Source organism: Rhipicephalus microplus, chromosome 9 (genome assembly GCF_043290135.1).
Source record: "Rhipicephalus microplus isolate Deutch F79 chromosome 9, USDA_Rmic, whole genome shotgun sequence".
NCBI lineage: Eukaryota > Metazoa > Arthropoda > Arachnida > Ixodida > Ixodidae > Rhipicephalus > Rhipicephalus microplus.
In genome coordinates, this window is record NC_134708.1 from 4805139 (window position 1) to 4827896 (window position 22758).

The window sequence follows — 22758 nt, forward strand, 5'->3', positions numbered from 1 at the left end:
GGTGGTCTCGTGGCTAAGTATACTCGGCTGCTGACTCGCAGGTCGCGGGATCGAATCCCGGCTGCGGCGGCTCCATTTTCGATGGAAGCGCAACTGCCGTTGGCGTGTGTACTCAGATTTAGGTTAGGTGGTCGAAATTTCTGGAGCCCTCCATTACGACGTCTCTCATAATCCATATGGTGGTTATGGGACGGTAAACCCTTCATATCACAAAATGCATTGTGATCGGTTGATCGTGCACGATATTCATGCGAGACAAGGAAGGACGGATGGTCGGCTGCATGGCAAAACAGTGCAGGAGACAAATCACATTTCATATTTCGCGTATATGAACCAATCGAGAGTATGAACGCTATAGACGTTACGAGAACTAACTGCGTCACAGAAGCGCGCAAAAAGGACAGGATATGTGAAAATATTGCGCTCTTTTTTTTTGTATTTTGAGAGCTTGGTAAGTGGCCCTGTAACGGCGACCGCTGTGTATGGAAGAAAAACGCTTCTTGCCCGAAAGGCGAAACCGGCTGCGGCCGGTTGAAACCGATCTCGGCCCCGTTTTCGGAACGGCCTCCTCGACGCGGTCCGCGATAAGAAGGGAACGCGTTCTCCGAGGGCACGTGTTGGTCCACTTCCGTCTCGATTGAGTGAGCAGCGTGGCAAACAGATTGCGCGCTCTGTCTGTTTCGTTCTTATCCAGAGTCTCACGGTTAAGGTCCGTTTGCACCTCTCGTGGACACGTGACCCGAACGGAAAACGTCACGTATGACGTCATCGGTGGGGGAGGCCCGCCGCAGACGACCGTGACTGTTGCTGCTCCTATAATCTCTATCTTTTACTTTCCTAATCTTTATTCCCCTTCCCCCATACCTCTTCAAGGCACTGCGCCATGTCGCCCTACGGCTGAAAGAAATTAGGCGCCTTTTAATGCCGAACCACTTCTTAGCGAAATTCAGTGACTTTGGCCCTATCTATCTATCTATCTATCTATCTATCTATCTATCTATCTATCTATCTATCTATCTATCTATCTATCTATCTATCTATCTATCTATCTATCTATCTATCTATCTATCTATCTATCTATCTATCTATTCATCTATCTATCCATCTATCTATCTATCTATCTATCTATCTATCTATCTATCTATCTATCTATCTATCTATCTATCTATCTATCTATCTATCTATCTATCTATCTATCCGCCTACAATTTTTAGCTCTCCAGCGTGTTTGGATAATGCGATCTATACCAAAATTGGTATGGCATAACATGACTGTGTAACAAGCCTAAGTGACTAGTCATAACATAAAAATGTATGTCATGAATGTCATGATTTACATTTCATAGCCTTGCTGCTCTACCGGTGCTTCGTTGACATGACATATCGCAAAACTGGTATGGTATGGCATGACTGCATGGCGAACACAAGCGACAGACCCTAACACAGAAATCATGACATGCATGTAATGTAACAACATGACTACATTCCACGCTCATGATGCGCTTGCGGCCGTTTCGCTAGCTTCACATGTACAAAATTTGGTATTACGTGGCACGAACGGACGACGAACGTAAATGACAAGTCCAAACATGATAATCTTGGCATGCGTGACTACATGCTATGCTCATAGCGTGCTCACGGCCATTTCACTAGTTACACATATACCAAATTTGGTATTACGTGACGTGAATGGAAGACAAAGGTAAATGACACGTGCAAACACGATAATCATATGCGTGTCGTGTGAAATATGACTGCATTCTACGCTCATAGCGCACTAGCAGCCGTTTTCTTTCTCCACATATACCAAATTTGATATTACGTGACGTGAATGGAAGACAAAGGTAAATGACACGTGCAAACACGATAATCATATGCGTGTCGTGTGAAATATGACTGCATTCTACGCTCATAGCGCACTAGCAGCCGTTTTCTTTCTCCACATATACCAAATTTGGTATTACGTGACGTGAATAGACGACGAAGGCAAATTACACGTCCTAACATGATAATCATGGCATGGAAGTCTTGTATGTCCTAATTTACGTCCGTCTGGTAACGTTGTGCTGATTTTAAAGTGACCTATCACTCGTGCTCCGGATATCATCGATTCCCACTGTACGTGGGATCCGCCTTTTTTCTCTCTCTTCTTCTGACCACCACCAGTAGCGACGCCCGCAAAATGAAGCGGCGTAGCGTAGCTCACGGGGACCCCTATTGACGCGGAGAGGCTCTATCTCTCGAAAGGAAGGTATACATAACAGCTGCATATTACCGGTGCTTACCTATAGAACAGAAAAGCTGGGGGCTTATGGAGAGGGCTTATCTTTAATCGAGGACGATGTAGAGAAAAATTGCAGGTGTAATCTTAGGATACAAGGAAACAGCAAGTCAGGGAACAAACGGGTGTTAATGATATCATATATTGGCAATCGAGAAGAAGAAATGGACATGGGCCGGGCACGTGGCGCGATAAGGGGAATCGACTGGATTCCAAGAGAAGGCAAACATGCCTGGTGGGCAAATGAGAAGTTTGCAGGTGGCAGCAGCAAGTGCAGAACCGGTTTGGTAGGCGGAACGCGAGAGAGGCCCTGAAGTGAGCGTTGTCAGCCTCAACATGATCATCATCATGAATTCATGGTCAACTACTGATAAATAGCGAAGCTTGTGCAACGTTGCGAAGAATCTCGTTTTTTATTCAAGTTGTAAGACATCAGTATGACGTGATACGAGGAGTTACTGCTCGGGTCATCTTACGCAAAGTTGGATTTTCCCAGAGGTGTACGATGCTATGCATGTCAGCCTTGCATTACCACCGCGAAATATTTCAACTGAAGTCTTCTTGGAAAGTGTTGCCGTTTTGTATTTGTTTAGCACTGCCTATTGTAACATGCCTCTATTTCATCCTGCAGCAGGCTTAAAGCGATAAACGTGACCGATGAGCAATGCTAGCACAACCGTCCCTCAGATTCACGGAAGCGGTGTGCGAAGGCTTTTCAATATCGCCATGCGTTCCATGGGTCATCAGCAAGGGCATGGTATGTAGCTGTTTCACCGTTGTCTGCCTAAACCGCACACGTGACAGAACAAAATCTAATCCACGGGGAAGTAATTGCAGCTCAGAAAATTAGAATTACGCTATTTTCTGCTGCCTCTATTTAAGGGAGCATGGACCATCGCCACAGGAAAGGTAACGGAGGCGAAGGGAACGCAAATGCAAGAGAGTTACAAGCGAATCTGAACGATTTTTAGACAGAAGAGTGGACCATCTCTGAGTGAATGAAGTTTTGGCTATTAGCAGCCACGGTGGTACGGTGCTTACGTTTCTGGGCTGCTAACTTGAAACTCCTGGGGCCGGTAGTTACAGCGCGAGAACAAAACGACGACACAGAGACAAGAAGGGCACCTGTGTCGTCGTTTTGTTCTCGCGCTATGACTACCGTCATGCCATACCAACTAGCCCAAGCTGCCACACTCCCGGGGCCGAACACGACTGCGGTGGTCGGATCTTCATGAAAGCTAAATGATAGGGGCTCATGTAAGTATACACGTAAAATTATTATTATTAAATATACTTCTTACACGAGAAAGTAAGCCCCGCCGCGGTGGTCTAGTGGCTAAGGTACTCGGCTGCTGACCCGCAGGGCGCGGGTTCGAATCCCGGCTGCGGCGGCTGCATTTCCGATGGAGGCGGAAATGTTGTAGGCCCGTGTGCTCAGATTTGGGTGCACGTTAAAGAACCCCAGGTGGTCTAAATTTCCGGAGCCCTCCACTACGGCGTCTCTCATAATCATATAGTGGTTTTGGGACGTTAAACCCCACATATCAATCAATCATTACACGAGAAAGTAAAAAAAAGAAGAAATGTGCCTCGTTTAGAGTTATGGCAACATCGGTGATATATGTAGCTCAACGGCCACATCGGACGCAACGGCCAAATGCCATTTTTGTTTCGAAGCTGAGCTCGGACACTACTGCTGCTGACATCAACGAACATCTTACTTAAATGGATCGTTCTCCCATCTCTTGCAGGCGCTTTCAAACTGAATTTCAGACATATTCATCGTTCTACATCGAGGTTGACGAGGAAACACTACTGCGCCTAAATGACACTTCGATGTGGCCTCTCTTCAAGCCTTCTCGTTGGGTGTTTCATCCCTCTGCAGCTAGTTCCTGGTGTCAAAAGTGCCGTGTAACGTAGACATATTCTATCAAAATGCTTTTGGTCTGCGTACCCAGGCAAATGTATCTGGCTAACGTTCTTTTTTCGTCTTTTCCATTGTTGCTATTACTGAAACCAGGCTGGGCCCTGCAATTCCCTCATCTGACTTTTTTCCCCCGACCACCTTCCACAGCGACCGAGATTTCAGGGCAACCAAACAGAAGCGCGGTGGCGTGCTGGTTGCCATTGACAGTTCACTGAAATCTATTAGACGGAAAGTCCTATAATCTTTCGAAGAAAATCAGTCTGGTTAGAAATCAGCCTTGAGCGCCGAGAAAAATTGTTAGTTGTATGTTTCTATTTACCGCCCAGCATTACCCCTGCCAAGTTTTATGCTGTCATGTCTTTCATTGAACATGTAATATCATCCCATAGTGGGCACAGAATTACTGTTCTTTGCAGCTTCAATGTGCCTGGAATTGACTGGAGCATGCTTACCTTTTCTCACTAAAGTTACTTCATTTAAAAAAAGTGGAGCCTGATGTTGGAGCTTGTGGCATTTAATTTCCTCCTGCAACATAACACCGTCGTCAATTGCAGAGACCACGTCATAAATTTCTGTCCTTTAAACGTCAACCTGTTGAAGTTTCATGCTCCGAAATCTCTCTTGGTCATCCTGAAAATTCTACTCAGCACTTAATGTGCTGAAACAACGTGCTACGATGGTATTTTTAACCGATCTCGAATATTTGCTTTCAATAAAGGTGACTACACGGGCATTCATTGTTACTTGCCAGCCGTTGATTGGTCACAGGTTACTGACAAACCAAGTGTTGATGATAAAGTTGAGCTGTTTACGGAGCTTTTGTTAAGTAGAATGCGTAATTTTGTTTCGAAATATACACCTAAACATCGTAAATATCCCCACTGGTTTTATATTTAACTTAAAAGTGCACTGAAGCATATAAAGAGATCGCGCGCACAAGAATGCTAAATGTTCTCCATTCAGCAAGTGGAAGGCATAGTTCAGCTTTTTCTGAGCTATCTCTAAATGCCCATGAAAACGGGATTGCAGTTAGTATAGTGCCTTATTAGAAAAAGATCTTGCTGACAGGCCAGCTGAGTAATGTACGCAAACTATCTAGCAAAAGTGGGAAGTACTTCAGGCTATACTGAATTCGGATAGTATCGAAGTGCATTGCGTCATTGACTGTCTTGCCACGAATTTTTCATTCGTTTACAAGACCTCGGACTCTAGTACTCAGTTAGTACGGCAGCCCAAGGATGTTAGTACATCTAGTGGTCAATCGCTGGATCAAAAGCTCATCTGCTCATGCATTAAGTGCTTAAAACGGCCCTTATCGTGTGGCCCAGATGGCATCCCTTCCGCCATACTAAAGACTCATGGTAGTATATTTATCCCAGTAATGACTACAATACTTAATAATTGTCTGAACAGTCTGAACGCTTCCACATTTCTGAGCATATGGAAAACTGCGCGTGTTTTCCATTATTAAGTCGGGCTGCAAAACTTATGTTTCTAATTATCGCCCGATTTCTCTACTGTGTGCCACATCGAAGATCTTTGAGCTGGCTCTTCACAACATATTGTATGTTAGCATGAATAATTCATTGATTCCTAATCAACACGGGTTTCTCCCTGGTTGCTCAACTACCACAAGTTTGCTTTTTCATGACGCAAATCTCTTCACCTATTTCTCAGAGAAGACAGGTTGACGTTAGTTTACTGAGACCTGAGCAAGGCTTTAGACGTAATCAGCCACTCACTGTTTTTGGTTAAACTTGCCAACTTTGATGTTGACTCGTCTGTTGTGAATCTTCTGAACAGCTATCTGTTTAATAGATCATGTTATGTAGCCGTAAATGGCCAAACGTCTTCCTTGTACAAAGTGACTAGTTTTGCGAGTATATATCGCAAAACAACCATCGTGTCATTTCCATACTCGCTCAATACCATGTCCTTATGTAATGTTTATTAAATTAGTTATCTTGGCGTTTTTTCTGATAGCACGCTAAATTTTGCTGTTCACTATACACGTGCTCTCATTCGTTTTCTCGGCTGCGCTTTTCGAATCTCTCGAGAATTAAGTTATCCTACAGCCTTGCATAAATTATACACCGCAATATGTCTTCCTCAGCTTGAATATGCATCTGTGATTTAGAATGGCATTGCTAAACTGGCAGTGGCGCCATTGAGCGGGTCCAAAAAAATTCATAAGCATTTAAAACTATCGTTTTGTTAGAAATCACTCTGGATCTCGTTCCAGCACTGCAAGATTATTATCATTGGCATAATTTTTCTGCCGACGAAATCGCGCTGACCTGTTGATTTTTTTTACAAACTAGTTCGTGGTATGATATCCTGCTCTTTAATTCTCAGTTGTGTAAATTTCCGGATTCCGCGTCAGTTAACCAGAGAGAATCGACCATTTCATGTACCTGCCAACTTCTGTCAACGCTCTACTGTTCACAGAATACAAAGCCTCTATAACGTTAACATTCATGATCTTGATGTTTTCCACAGTTCACTGTCGTTGTTTTTATCTGAGTTCTGCACTGTTTTAACGTAGTTTTTCACAATGTACATATTCTTACATTTTCCGTCTTTCAGGAAGGTTTCTACACAGTTGAGTATGTTCACTCCCCTTTAATTTTCACTTCCCTTCCATGATTCTCGTCTTGTTTTTTTTTTCTTTGTTACCATTTTGCACTGATTTCTTATTTTATGTGTTCTCACTCTCTTTATTTCATTTTTGTGAAGAGTGTCTGTATTGTACTGTTTTATTCTTGCGTGCGCCTGCACTAAAACCTCATGGTTGTTCCAGGGCACGTTGAATAAATTATTATTATTATTATTATTATTATTATTATTATTATTATTATTATTATTATTATTATTATTATTATTATTATTATTATTATTATTATTATTATTATTATTATTATTATTATTATTATTATTATTATTATTATTATTATTATTATTATTATTATTATTAAACGAGTTGAATGCTCGCTACGGAAGGCGACAACTCTAGATGGAACCTCTTTCGTTGCTCGCACAGGTGATCACGTGGCCCAAGCACCAGTCCATAGTGTATCACCCGTCTCTGCTGCCGCGCCACAGGGGAGCCTCATCTGTGAACTGGTGAGAGAGTTCACGAGTATATTGCGATACACTCAGCGTATCGAGTTGCGTGTTATAGGAGTCGAGTGATATGGAAGTACGTAATGTTCCGTTGGCGTTATCGGCACTACGACTACAGTCGGACATGCTCTTGGTTATTCCGTCCAAGTAAGGTGAATGCCAAGCTGAAGACGCGCTGCAGTCCGCGAACGGCGCCGTCGAAAAGTTGTGCCATTTGCGGTATTAGGACAGTACTGGACGTGAAGCGTCATTCCCAGCTCTGAGTGCTCGTTCCTGATAAAAAGTGAAAAAATTATCAAAAGTGTCAGTTGTATAACTGTTGAATTCGTGCACGCTAAATTGTATAATTTGTATATATTAAGTTTACTCGTTGTAGCTTCTGTTATTACATTATCACCCATATTTCTTCTTATGTGATTAAGTGAGCCCCGTAACTGTCTGCATCAGAGTGTGACACCTCAACAGTAGCTCATAAGGAATGGGGGTAAAGAGGGATTAAAAGGATATGATTAAAAGTTATATAATATAGAGGAAGGAGAGAGCGAGGCGTAGGGACAGCGAACGACGAGGAGTAAAGAGGAGATAGGAAAGATGGACACAGTCGCAAGAGTCCGAGGACGGAGAACCACTCGGCGAGAGCTCTTGTCGGCGTCAGGAGATGACGTTGGGGGGAGCCCAGTCGGCCAGAGCTGCGCTGTCGTCGGAGATCGCGGGGGCACAACCGGTCGACACGAAATCCAGCCAGCGAGTCGCGCATATAGTTGACGAATCGCAGCCTGCCAGTTTTCAAGGTATATTTGGAATAAGCTCTAAGACTGACGCCGACAATTAGGTTTGCGCCATCATTGTATATGAGTGTGGCACGTTTTTTTTTTTTTTCAACAAAAGCTTCTAATTACCAGATTCATGTCACCGTCGGTGGAAAAAAGAAGCGCTACCGTCATGCGGTACCGCCATGTACCGTATTCGCGTATCGTAGAACCGCATTCGCGTATCGCTCCCTCAAGTTGAGTGCTGGATCACGCCACTCCAGCCAATCACAAGCGCCTCCGGGGAAAGTTAAGATGGTTCGCTCGCTCCGAACACGGGGCACTTTCGCTCGGGTCAAGCTCAGCGGAAGGTTGTAGATTCTGTTTTACAGGCGTTTCACAAGGTATTCATTCAGTTCAGAAGCGCCGGCGACACCCGATTTCCAGCCACACGGGCTCTGTAACGTCATTGAGTTAGAACTGTTTAGGTTGGATGGAGTGGACGAGGATGATAGTCGACGTGTGAAGATATGGTGAAACGCATTACAACAGCGCACACCGTGTAAAGACCGTATAAAGACGCGTTGTTTTGGTGGTGGGCGCATGCAGGACCCTGATCGAGGGCGACACCAAGGGCGGCTTCAGCGTGTTCTGGGCCGACGACGGTCTGGACACGGGACCACTGCTGCTGCAGCGCGAGTGCGACGTCCTGCTCGACGACACGGTCGACGCGCTCTACTCCCGCTTCCTCTTTCCCGAAGGAGTCAAAGCCATGGTGAGCACGACGAGCAGCCATTGTCTGTGATTTTGTAGGGGCTTACGCCGTGGGTCGCATGTCCTGTATCGTCGTAGTAGTCAGTTGCATTGCACTTCACGCCAATAAAAACGGTGTCACAGCGTATCCACGGAGTGAATGATGATGAGTGGGACGAAGCGTTCGTCAGTCCGTCCGTTTGCTTCGCCCCACTCGTCATCATTCACCTCCTGGATATGCTGGGACTTTCTTTACATCCTAAGCATCTTATGAGCTAGCATGATCCCGTGACGTCCGTGCTCCATTGCGCATGCGCCTACTCTCTCCCACTTTCTTATCCTACGCTGCCCCTCTCTCGTCTCACAATGCTGACGCGTCTGCTATCCTACGCTCGCTCCCCTCTCCTTTCTCTAGGCATCCCTCCACACAGCGTTTACAACCCCATTTGGCACGCGCATCCCCTCTCGTCTCGCAACGCAGACAGCGTCTGCATTCTTGATTGAAAAAAAAAAAAAACCGTTCACTGTTCATGTGCGCGCCGGCTTCGTGCGCACCTGAAGGCTCCCACTAGCCACCCCGTATATATAGGCACAGGATCTTGACCTCGAAGGTAGTGCCGGTGGGAGATTTCTCTTATGAGTTGTTGAGCGTTAAGAATTCGCAGCGCGCACGTTAACAAAAAGCGGACTGCGGGTCTCTGTGCCAAATCTTCGATCTCTTATTACCCATTAGCAGCGATTAGGTAGGGACCACTGGTTCATCACTGCTTGCTTTTCGCCTTCTCAGGTTTCTCTCCTGCGCAACACCAAGGGATGAGCGCCAGCGTCAACGCCAGTGTTAACACCCACTGCTTCGCATAGCGGGAGATGGTGCAATTTTTTTAAACGTTGCTCTCCGTTTTGAGCCTTTGTTCGAAGATGTGGCACGCATATTATCTGGGAGAGTTTATTTGCACCTCAACAGCTCGGGTTCACTTTCACCCGTACGGAAACCTCGTGTACAATATCAAAAACAGTTGTGCTTGGCCTTAGCTAATCTAACGTCGTAAGCACCAAGGTAGTTTAAGGGAAGCTTCCGCTGAGCACCTCCCTTCTTGAACCCCCCTCCTCCTCACATCATTACTCCTCGCCCCTTTCCCATTTTTTGCTGTAGAAATGAATACACCCTTCCCCCCTCTTCCTTCTTTCCCACCATCTATCATTCATGAGCATGATATGCTAGCAGCTGCTTGTCCGAGGTGAGAACTGGCGCTTCACATGCCCGTTTTGCAACACGGAGAAGTAATCTTTTCGCTGTAAAACGCAAGGTTTTACCTGGGTTTGCATAAATATGTCGCTCTTCTTTCAGAGCAATCTGTGTTTGGCCCGTGTCACCCGAGGACCATAAATCTACGAGCTTTCGAGGTTCACACGCACCTCCACATTGTCCGGCTTTGTACCGCAGCGTGCTTGGTTTGCCGAGCTTCCGCATGACAGTGAATTGTCTAACTGTCATTACTAACATCAGGCTGTTCAGCTCGTGCGCATCAGCGCATGTGTTCTGTGCACGCCACCATCAAAAATTCGCTGATCAGCGCTACGCGAGTGTTTGCTTTCGACGTTGGCTGCTTCACTGGTTGGCACACCAAGCATGGATTGCGACGAAATCACTTCGGTCCGGTAGCAAAATAATACAACTGACTTTCCTTCCCTTCCCGGGCTCCGACATCTTGAGAGGGCCATTTATTTCTCTTCTTGCTAATTTGAGCTTGTACAGCATGCTGATAAGTTACAACGTAAAAAAAAAAAAGGTGGCACACTTAGGGCTAAGTCACGTATAATAAAAAACTTGGAGAACTCTTCAAAGTTCGTCTTCAAAAGGGTACCACGGCCCGTTGGCAATGTATTTCCGATCGTTTGCCGCGCTTCGGTTCTCAGTGGACACATCAACTGTTCCACGAGGAAAACAATGTCTGTGCGCGTAAAGCTCCATTCACACGACGGACGCAATCGCGGCTGGATAAGTCACGTGGCATGTGACGTGGTTCGGATGCCTCTATAGGCAGCATTCACTCAACAGGGGAGAATTCATGCTATACAAGCGAGGATTTCCGCATCGGTCTCCGAGGATCCCAAGAGCAATTTGGGTTTCCGTGGTTTCACGAATCGGTCCGCGCCGAGCGAACGTATGGTGACGCAGTACGCGATCCGCAGACTCCAATCGCGATTTGGTCCGTCAAATACGCCTTAACATTTCCTGGAATGCCAACGGCAGGTGCCGCATTTCATCATACTTGAAAAGCACCCCACTACGCGTATGCAAGGCACAATGCGCTTTGTTCGTGCTGTTTATGCTGCTGATCAATTATGCCTTAGCCTCTAAGGCTTAGCGCATTGTGATGCGTAAACCAACCACTTGATGCACGAATCGCATGGTGTGACGCATTGACGTGCAGCCAGGGAGAGAAATCCAACCCCCTGAAAATTTTGCATGTGTATACGTGGCGCTAGATGTAACAGACGTGGCCTGGTTCACACGCCATGTGTTTCTTCTATTGCACTACAACGGCTTGTATACTAACCACCACTTCCTTCGTACTGATTCTACCCTCCCCCCCCCCCCCCCCCCGAAGAGTTGCGAGCAAGAAAAAGTAAACTAGGTGACGTTCAGAAGCCACAAATGTCAAAATGCACAATTGGTAATTCCATGGTCCTATGACGTTCCTTAAACTCCTCAAGACTTCAGGTGAGGGTGATGCAGTCCGGTAAATGCTGGAGTTCTGGTGGGCCAGGCTGACTGTTGCCTTCTAGACAGCATATGTTCTAAGCATGGACACTGCTGATAAAAGTACTTGCATTCTTGCGAAGAATGGGTGGAAGGCCTTGCAGGTTCGGAAATTCAGTGTTAGTCGCTTTCTGTCCTGTGTGCGTGCTTGTTGTCGTAGCCTGATAGGACGGTGTCTGAATTTTTGTGGGGTAGAAGTGGTGCCTAGTTTTTTTTTTCGGTGTTTGCTGAGGTGTTGGTGCGCACTTCTGGCCTCTTGTGCAGAATGCGTTTCTGGCGACGATCCTTCATGCGAAAAAGCCTTACGCATTGATTCGTTCTTGCTTTAATAGACTTGCTTTGTGACGTTGTCCTTCGTGGTGTGTCCGTTGGAGTGTCTGGAATTCTCGGCGTTGCTGATGGCGTTGCAGCTGGCATGGCTGATAACGCTGTGGGAGCCCTTCTTGAACATCGCGTTGGTTTTCTTGGAAGCTTGATGCTGTGTCCAGTAGGCAGCTGGTAGTCAAGCAGTTCGAGCATTGAAGGGAATCTTCCAAAGTTGATAGAAAGCTCAGAGGCTTCGTATACGCCGTTCACTATGATCGGTCATTGTGCCTGTCGATCCATATGAGCCGTCTGCGTATCTTCGATTGTCGTGTCGGAAGGGTCGTGGCTTGACAGGGTATCTTCCCGATATTCAAGCCGGCCTGTCATGTGGGTGGTGGTTTCGTGAGGCGTGCCGGGAGAGTAAGGGGTATTTGACTAGGTGGTGGCCTACGTAAGCAAGGTGAATGATAAATAAAGTCCATGGGATCGTTGGCTAATTGCTGGATATTTGTGTTGCAGTGAAGAGGTAAGCGTAGGTGATATTTGCGCAGGTGGGAAACCAGGTGGTAGGTTGTGTCTTGTGAGGGAACAGACTGGATGTCTTTCCGTGAGCAGATCGCTGACTTCGCCTGACAGGAATTGTAAATTTATGCTCTGTGCTTGAGTGCGTAAAGGCTGCCTATGATGACAGAGTTTGAATGTATTGATATGGTGGGATATAATCGAATCTTGATTATGGTCTCTAAACCGCATGATCATTCTATCCTTTACCTTTTGCAACAATTCATTGTTTTAGAATATGTGGGTGAGGTAAAATTTTAATTCCTCACCGGTTACGTAGTCGGTGATGTTTGCGACCATCTCCCGTTCCGACCAGGATGCAGCGCTGGCAGCTGGACTAAGTTGACGAAGTCCTGAACGGGTTCGTCGTCCGCTGATCCGGGGAACTTGGCTATGCTAAGGTCAGGCGATGGTTCTGCCATGGTGCTGGTCGCTGTGTACTGCTAGAAGACGATTCGGTAGTCGATGTATGGTCAGGGCGTCTTGTGGAGAACTTCGTTGATGATGTACGACTGATGAAGTGGCTGGCAGGTCTCCATCCTGCCCACGCTATATTTGACAGACGTGGACTGGCTCATACGCCATCTGTTCAATGATGATGATGATGATTAATCCACAGTCATGGCTCATACGCAAGCCCGGAGGTTGGCCAAGAATCCATTACTTAATTAATTGAGACGATTACTTAATTCATATTCAATATCTCTACCCCCCCCTTTCAAAAAAAAGAGAAAGACACCCTAGGTAGACTGAAAGGAGTGCAATAATTGTTTGTCACTCATTCAGATCACACAATGCATTCATTATCTTGAATGAGAATTAGCGTACTTAAACAAAGCTCCTGTTTATGTTGGATTATTTCTGCAGGGATAATGTTTATTCTATTGCACTTCTTCCTTATCGGTTTCTGCTAACCACCATTACCTTCGTTTCGTCACATATATATACACGCATACAAACAGATACTCGAACACACATGAAGTGTGGTTGATTACCCCTTCCTCTTCCGAAAAAAAAAAAAGCCGGATCTTTACTGTTGTGACGCCTCTTGTGATTCTACGCGTCTGTCACGCAATACTGTGTGTGTTAACAAGACCCATCGCATTGCATGACGCCTTTGTGAGTTATTTTTTAAGCAGTTTCAAGCTCTTGCGTGACTTGGCTACCGCGCAAACGGCGTAGGTGTGAGTCTGTTGTGCTTCCCTCCCAAGAGCAGACAAAGCGAAAACACGGTGCTTAAGTCCCCAAAGGAAGTGACTACAGAACCTATGCTTGCATGCGTGCAGGGCGAGGCTGTGGAGCTGATAGCTTCCGGCAAAGCCCCGCGCATCGCGCAGCCGACAGAAGGCGCCACCTATGACCCGATGTTGAACAAGAAAGAGTTACGCCGCGTGGACTTTTCCAAAATGACGGGCCAGGCTTTGCACAACTTCATACGAGGCATGGACAAGGTGCCCGGAGCCTGGATCACACTCGAAGGACAGGTGGGCTCGCCTATTTGTCATTTATTTTTTAGCAAGACCGTGGTCGCTTCGTACAAGGCCAAGCTTGACAAATGTGTCGCGACAGAGAGAGAGAGAGAGAGAGATAAAACACGGAGACAATATTGCAGTGGGCCTCGGGAATGGGCTTGATTCAATAATCAGTGTGGCGAAATATTGCAGTAACTAACTGGTGCAAAGTTTTCGGCCAAGCGCGTAATTGTATAAGAGTCAAGCGCACGGTGACACCGTCCTGCACACAGAGCTACGCAATAGAGTCGATTAAATACTACCAGTTATTTTCGCCTACCGGATAGGACCTGATGACGCTGCACAATGGCAATATAAGCTGCGGCAATGACTTCCTCTTGCGCATGCTGCATGCACCGAAGTTGGTGATATTCTTATCGCTCAAATGTGACAAGCTGTACTCCTCGAGGGGATCCTTACTCAGGGTACGACCGCCAAGCGCGCGGCACCGATTGCTTTGACAGTAAATAATAACGTAAAGAGATATGCATGCTTTCAGGATTTCCAGTAAATAAGATGTAATGTTAGTTGTGGGTGGCTTGAAACATGATAACATCCCGTTCCTCTCAATCTTAACTCATCCTACAGATGCAACGGCCTTGCAAAACACTTGCACACACTGCGTTATCGAGAACTGCAAGCATCGGTGCAGCAAGTCGATTATATGTCCAGGGAGAAACTTCAAATATTCTTGACCTTATATTCTTGAGTAACCACTTCCCAGCCGATGAAACAAAGATTGATGTTATGGATGGCATATCTGATCACAAGCTCACTTTGTGCACTGTCCCCTTTCGTGATAAAATAGAACCAACGAACATAAAAATTACTTACCCGGATTTTAAATATGCCGACGACACCAGCATACAAAATTATCTAATTATAAAGTTTCCGTCCTTCGAAGAATTGTCGAATGATAGTTCCACGACCATTGAAACATTATGGTCTCAGTTAAAAAAAATTATGCACCACTGTATTAATACCTTTGTACCTCTTAGAGTAAAAAAAAATTAAGAAACACAACCCGTGGATAACACGTGAGGTAATACATGCGAAACGCAAAGTAAAGCGAATACGAAAGAGAATGAAACGAAAACCCGGAGCAGTAACAGTAAATAATTTGACTGCTGCTGTGAGTGACCTAAAAACAAAAATCAAAACAGCGAAGAGCAACTATTTCACTAAAACGTTGCCAAACTTTCTAAAAAATTCCCCCAGCAAGTTTTAGAGCTACCTAAAGCCTGCAAAAAACAACAAAAGCAACACACCCCCGGAAAAAGATAACCCGATCACTGCAGACAAAATGAACAGCTATTTCAAGTCTGTATTCACTGTCGATGACGGAAACATTCCAGACATCGACACTAGTGCGGAAGGTACCCTGGAATCGATTATTGTCAATGAGGCCGGTGTCATAAATCTCTTGTTAAACTTGGACACAAAAAAAAGGAGCAGGGCCTGACAACATTCCTAACATCTTTCTTGTAAGATATGCAGAGGTGCTAGCTAAATATCTGTGCGTCATGTTTAACAAATCACTATCAACGTGCTCTTTACCTGTGGAGTGGAAAAAGGCCAAAGTTGTTCCTGTGCATAAAAGAGGATGCGGAAATGATATATCTAACTTTAGACCTATATCCCTGACATGTACAATCTGTAAAATCTTGGAGCACATAATTCTTAAACAAATAACTGTTTTCCTAGAAGAAAAACGTATATTATCTCCCTATCAGCATGGCTTTCGCCGAGGTCTTTCAACCATAACCCAATTAGTGGAATTAACACATGAGGTATCCCAGAGTATTGACAACCAAAAACAAACTGATCTAATCTTTCTCGATATTGCCAAAGCATTCGACAAGGTATCACACAAGAAACTACTTCAAAAACTTGAGGCCACCTTAGGAAATTCTACTGTTCTTAACTGGATCAAAAATTATCTTACTGATCGTACACAGTATGTGGAATTTAACGATGCAACCTCTGCTACCACCTCCGTCACATCTGGAGTTCCGCAGGGCTGTGTGCTGGCGCCAATTTTGTTTCTTCTCTTTATTAATGATTTGCCTACAAATATTAAGGAAAAAATCAAATTATTCGCGGATGACTGCGTGCTATATCGAGAAATAAACTCAACGGAGGACCATGTAGCTTTAAATAGTGCTTTACAAGATGTTTCCTGCTGGTGCCGTAAATGGCAGATGTCACTTAATGCAAACAAGTGTACAATTTTATCAGTAAGTCGAAAAAAAACTAGGTCAAATTTTCTTTACACCATTAATGACATTCCCATAACTAGAGTAAGTCAGCATAAATATCTTGGAATTATTATAACTGAAGATCTAAGATGGGATGCACACATAAGTTACGCTACTTCAGCTGCACTACGCCGCTTGTTTACACTCAGATACCGGCTTCGCCAGGCCCCGCCTTCTCTAAAACTGCTTGCATACACTTCCCGTGTGTGATCGTTACTTGAATACGGTAATATTATTTGGTCACCATTCACAAAACAGCAAATCACGAAACTGGAAGGAATATAAAGGAAAGCTATGAGGTTCATTTACAACAAGTACAGACATACAGATTCTCCGACTAAACTAATGAAAAAAGCTGGATTACTCACTCTAATGAATAGAACAAGGTTAGCACGTGCAAAATTCATACATGAATTAATACATGGTCATTTAAACATTGATGTATCCGCCTATCTTACGTTTGATCAAACTAGAACAACACGCCAAAAACACCCAATGAGACTTAACGAATACTCCTTCAACACAAACTGCTTTAAGTACTCATTCTTTCCGTTAGCCACTAATGAATGGAATAAACTGGATCCGAGTATCTCCAGCACTACCGAATTAGCAAAATTTCTAACCCTTGTCGAAAATGAACTTTGTATTATGCAAACGGAATCACCTGGTTGATTTTAATATGTGTGTTCGTGTGAACATTGTACGAGCGAAGTATCATGTCATCATATTTTTTCTTTAAGCAATTTTTAGTACTGAATCCAGGTGAAGAGAAATCGCTCTGTTGATTCTTGAACATGTTTCTGTTTTTCAGTGTGTATAAATTTGCCCTTCCTTGAAATACTTCGCCATATTGTAGGGTAGTTTCTTATTGCTGTAATTTCTTGTTGTGTTTCTTGATGCATATGCCAATATGTCAACCAATGTGTCAACCAAGTCGCTGCATTTATTTTCTTCTGACAACATTTCTTTACACTAATGTTTTATGCCTTCTTTGATCTGAAATTGTTAAATGATCCGATTCTGTTAGTTTCATTCTGTACTTTATCGCGATGTATGTGTTTATTGTGTACCTATTCGAATTTTTATGTTCACGCCCTTCCTGCTAAAATCTCTGATGGGATTGGCAGTATGTCGAAATAAATAAATAAATAAATAAATAAATAAATAAATAAATATCTCCACTCACTTCTCCGACCACATAGTTTCCTTCGTTACATACTGGCAGACGTGCGTTCCCTAGAGAGAGAGAGAGAGGGGAGAGCTGCGGGTAAAATTAATGCTTTTGTAAATACATACATGTGTCTCTCAATATTCTTTTCTCAACTTATCGCGAAACCAAAACACCCAGCAGCTGCGCTCACAGTTTGTATTTGGAAGTATCGTAATCGTCGGTGATTAAAGATAATTTTAGAAAGCTGTTCAGCGATTTCGTGTAAAAGGTAGCATTATGAGGCGCGATTGAGAGCAGTCTCGCAGCATAAGACCCACGCAGGCGACGCGCGTGTACGGTTCGAGCCGGTGGCCCTCTGGTCCCGTGGAAGGCGCTCGCCAGGTGTCCGTGGAAGGCATGTCCCGTCCTGGACTGGTCCACGAGCAGGGCCTGCTGCTGTGCGGCTGTGACGGCGAGTGGGTCAACGTGCGACAGCTGGCCTCAGAGGAGACGGGACGCGTCAGCCTCGCCTCACGCTTTGGACAGCAGCAGGCTGACGCCGAGGCCCTGGAACTGAACCAAGAGGAGCAGGCCATGGTCGGCAAGCTGAAGGTGAGACGCGTATTGATTGTGTCGACCACGGAGGAGGGCTTCGCCGGTTCCTCAGAGATCACCTTAACTCTGGTTGGGCAGTCTTGACCAATTTGTTACACGTGTAATCATCGTCGTCATCAGCCTGACTACGCCCACTGTAGGGCAAAGGCCTCTCCCACGTTCTGCCAGTCATCCCGGTTATGTGCTTTATGCTGCCACGTTATACGGTATTTGCAAGCCCCAGTATACCTGCAGCTGCGCATATAAGTCTCCTTAACGATACTCGTATACTCATTAACCGGCGGAAAGAACGCCTTCGTTGTATACTTCTCCATTTCTTCTTTATAACTACGCTCTTAATGATGTTTTTTTGTTCTTCTGTACTCGCAAAGAACTTCATAGGCTTTAAATGCGAAGTATTTCTGAGCGAACATCGGTTACTTTGGCCGTATCTATCTATCTATCTATCTATCTATCTATCTATCTATCTATCTATCTATCTATCTATCTATCTATCTATCTATCTATCTATCTATCTATCTATCTATCTATCTATCTATCTATCTATCTATCTATCTATCTATCTATCTATCTGTCTGTCTGTCTATCTATCTATCTATCTATCTATCTATCTATCTATCTATCTATCTATCTATCTATCTATCTATCTATCTATCTATCTATCTATCTATCTATCTATCTATCTATCTATCTATCTATCTATCTATCTATCTATCTATCTATGTCTATCTATCTATCTATTTATATCTATCTATCTATCTATCTATCTATCTATCTACATCTATCTATCTATCTAGATCTATATATCTATATATCTATATCAATCTATCTGCCTATGTCTATCTATCTATCTATCTATCTATCTATCTATCTATCTATCTATCTATCTATCTATCTATCTATCTATCTATCTGTCTGTCTGTCTGTCTGTCTATCTATCTATCTATCTATCTATCTATCTATCTATCTATCTATCTATCTATCTATCTATCTATCTATCTATCTATCTATCTATCTATCTATCTATCTATCTATTTATGTCTATCTATCTATCTATCTATCTATGTCTATCTATCTATCTATCCATCTATCTATCTATATCAATCAATCAATCAATCAATCAATAAAAAACCGAAGTCTGCATAGGTTCCAGAGTTGCCCCTATTTTGAGCAACATTTTTCTTGGAAGGTTTGACATGCAAGTGGCACAAAGTTTAGGGTGCTTAGCCACAAAAATTGTTCGGTACGTTGATGATTTTTCACATTTCATCAGGCCAGATCCCCAGGAGGAAAGCGCGAACGACGTTTTGAAGGTGTAACCAATATGGATGGGGACTTAACTTTACGTGACGATGGTTATAGCGCGAGAACAGAACGACGACGCAGAGACAAGAAGGACACGAAGGACACGAAGGTCTCTGCGTCGTCGTTCTGTTCTCGCACTATAACTTTCGTCATGTCATACCAACTAGCCCAAGCTGCCACACTTCTAAGTTACTTAACTTTACCGTTGAACTTCCAAAGGATGATGAACTCCAGTTTCTATATTTAAAATTACACCATGAACCTAACCACATATGCTGGGCATACGTGCCAAGCTCAACAAGCCCTTACTAAACTTCAACTCGGAGCATTCTAAAATTGTTAAAATGGGAATAGCTATGTCTGCTCTGAGTTCCGCCATCAAAGGTCATGCTCCGCTAAAACAACAGAAAGTTTCTCAAATCAGCTTCGAAGATTGAACAGCGCTGGCTTCCCCAGCCCGTCCTACGCAAGGTTGCGCAGAAGCTACTTAAATAGTTAAAAAAAGGAAAACCAGGAAAATGATAGAACCAGTTAAAAAGCCCACTGTCATCCCCTATATGCACAAGCTGTCTCATGGTATAAAAAAAAACATTGCGAATCGATATGACGTTGGGGTAGTTTTTTCGGCCCCAACAAATTAAACTTGCTATGTATCAGAACAGAAAGAAAACTAGCGCAAAACTCTAAGGGTCGAAAACCAACCAGAAGGATGCGACGTGAATCATAGGCACTCGTATGTTAAGTGTGAAACAGGTGTTGTATATTTGGTATACCATTTTCCTGTGGTCTCACCAACATTGGCCTGACGGGAAGATGTGCCAAGACCAGGTTGCAAGAACATAGATCATTGGACACAAAAGACAGTTCACACTTGCCCAAACATTGCAGCTCGTGTGGTTGCAACCCCCCTTTTTTGATGCTATTGTTTTATCAAAACACTCAGATCGGACCACCAGAGACCTGATAGAGGCATTGCGCATCAGGAGAAGTGGGAAGAAATGCATAAGCGCACCCTCCATCACACTAACAGAAAAAAAAAATTTCATACCTCATGAGCACTCTGAGGATCTGATCTGAGGCACGAGTTCATAGCGCTTTTTTTTTTTTTTGCTGTTTCACCTGCCAGGTAATGTGACAGAAGTGATACTTACCTTTCTTTCGAATAAACTTTAATTGCGAGTAGGGGCTCTTGGTCTGTGCAAATTCCTGTTCTTTTGTCCGCGTCTGTGCGCACGCCCTTATTCGGTTAAAAGATGAACCATTACCAACTAGCCCAATTATCCGTGCTACTGCAATCGTAGTGCATTCACGGCCGTTTCGCTAGCTTACATATGTCAAATTTGGTATTACGTGACGTGAATGGACGACAAATGGGAAGCACAGGTGCAAACATGATAATCAACATGGAAGTCATGTACGGCACAATTTACGACCGTCTCGTAGCGTTCTGCTCAGTTTAAAGTGGCATGTGAAGCTTCCTCATTCGTGCTTCGCATATCATCGGTTCTCACTGTACGTGGGATCTGCCAATTTTCGAAATAACGTGGCTTCAGTATAAGTTTACTTATATGCACATATAGTTCATTTGCGTGATCGTGGGTGGCTATGTAATGAGTATTAGTTTGTATACGTTCTACAAGTGCCTCCCTGCTGAATTTTAGGCATGTAGGCTCGTTAAGCCTCTTTTACATACAACTCCTCGATCTGTGTAAGGCGGAAATTCAGGGGCTCTTTTTCTTTGTTAGACACAAAATTAATGATAACTAACAGACAATGATGCCAAGAGCAGTATAGGGGATGTCATTGGAAATAATTATAATGTAAATATCTAGAAACGAAAGAGGACGAAAAGATAACTTGCCACCGGCAGGATCCTAACCTGCGACCTTCGAATATCGCGCCCGATGCTCTACCACTGAGATACGTAGTACGCGCTGTTGTGCTAGTCGGTTCATGTTCAATACAGCACCCCTTGACCCTTCCCTCGTTACTTGTTTGCGCGCTATATTCTGCTTTTCAGTAAGCTACAGTGGCGGTCCGTCAGTCAACGCCGCCTGTTGCCATTGTGGCAAGTGTGGAACACTCTTCTTGCTTGTTGGCGTCACGTAGCACGTGCTCTTGGCTTCATTGTCTATTAGCTCTCATCATTACGCGATCTGTGTTGTATTATGAGAAATAAAACTAAATTGAAAATTGAAATAACTCTCTTCCGGAGAGTCGCGCCTCCCAAGATTCCCTGAGAGAGAAAGAGAGAGAGAGAATAAAGTGAAAGAAAGGCAGGGAGGCAGAGAATATTATGGCCTCCAATCATTCAACGAGAATCGATTACTAAAGAGAGTTAACCGTGCATGCGTTGGGTGGGGGGGGGGGGGGCAGAGATGGTGCCCCTCCTGATCATTTAAAAGGGGGCGCCAATTCTGCCCCATAACCAATATATTCAGTCAGATTTTTATGTCGTTTTTTTAATGCGCGGTGTTCTGGCTACACTTGTTTTTTTTTTGTTGTTTTCTTTTTACAATAACAGTGACCAAAGGCCAAGGTTCCTAGCTTTACCTCGTAAAGCCGGAGACTAATACCGGGACTTTAACAGGACTAACAGAAGCACGTCACTGTGGCAATTTTTGTTTATTTTTGCATCTATTGCGGAGCTCGTTTTCTTCAGGACTCGACCAACATGGCCGGAGCGAGGATTTGTGGTGAAACATACCCTCACGATGGAGGATATGCTCACCACGGAGATCTCGCAGAGTACATTTCCCTCCAAAGCCCTGTTTCGGTGTTTAGCTGAGGAACATGCGCGCGTGCAGGGCATCTGGACGAGCATCCTGCGGCGCGACGTGGCCGACGACACGGACCTGTTCGAGTGCGGCGCCGGCTCCATGGACGTGACGCGGCTGGTCGAAGAGGCGCGCGACGCCTGCGGCCTGCAGCTGGCCGCCGAGGACGTCTACCTGGCGTCGCGCTTTTCGGACTTTGTCCGCGCGGCCGTTCTCAAGTCCCGCGGACAGGGATCGGGCGGCGACGACGTCTCGTACGACGCGGTCGAGCTCCAGGCCAACGGCAGGAGCATCAGGGTGCCGCATCAGCTTTTCATCGACGGCAAGTTTGTCAACAGCTCGTGGGGACGAAGCTCAGAGGTAAGAAGTCGTCGTTCAATCAATCAATCAATCAATCAATCAATCAATCGGTCAATCAATCAATTTCGTTAAGATGGCGTGAGTGTAAGAGCTTTAAAAATTGCAGAAACAAGGAAGCATACGTGCTATTTATAGGCGTTACCATTACGGTGGCAGAGGGTACCTGAAGGTGCGCACAAACATTAATTACAATAGTAATTACAGAAACTAAAACAATGAATATTTTAAGTAGTGAAATAGCCGATTCAGTTCAATGGGCGAATTGAAGTCCTTCTTGCGAATAGTCCATAGCAACTTTAAAATTTCGGAAAGGCGGCCA

The 22758-nt window shown here is 44.5% G+C and overlaps 2 protein-coding genes across 5 annotated transcripts in view; one reads left to right on the forward strand and one right to left on the reverse strand.

The window, feature by feature from the left end:
• Window positions 1–22758, reverse strand: part of shot (dystonin-like protein short stop) — a 710700-nt gene that overhangs the window by 289893 nt on the left and 398049 nt on the right. The gene's annotated exons all lie outside the window — the stretch shown is intronic.
• Window positions 1–22758, forward strand: part of LOC119163364 (cytosolic 10-formyltetrahydrofolate dehydrogenase) — a 44237-nt gene that overhangs the window by 12860 nt on the left and 8619 nt on the right. For both annotated transcript variants that reach the window (XM_037415347.2, XM_075874382.1), the window contains exons 4-8: window positions 7248–7330; window positions 8689–8854; window positions 13750–13947; window positions 17725–17994; window positions 22110–22439. In XM_037415347.2, the coding sequence (XP_037271244.2) occupies window positions 7248–7330; window positions 8689–8854; window positions 13750–13947; window positions 17725–17994; window positions 22110–22439 (1047 nt within the window). The remainder of the gene's footprint in view (window positions 1–7247; window positions 7331–8688; window positions 8855–13749; window positions 13948–17724; window positions 17995–22109; window positions 22440–22758) is intronic.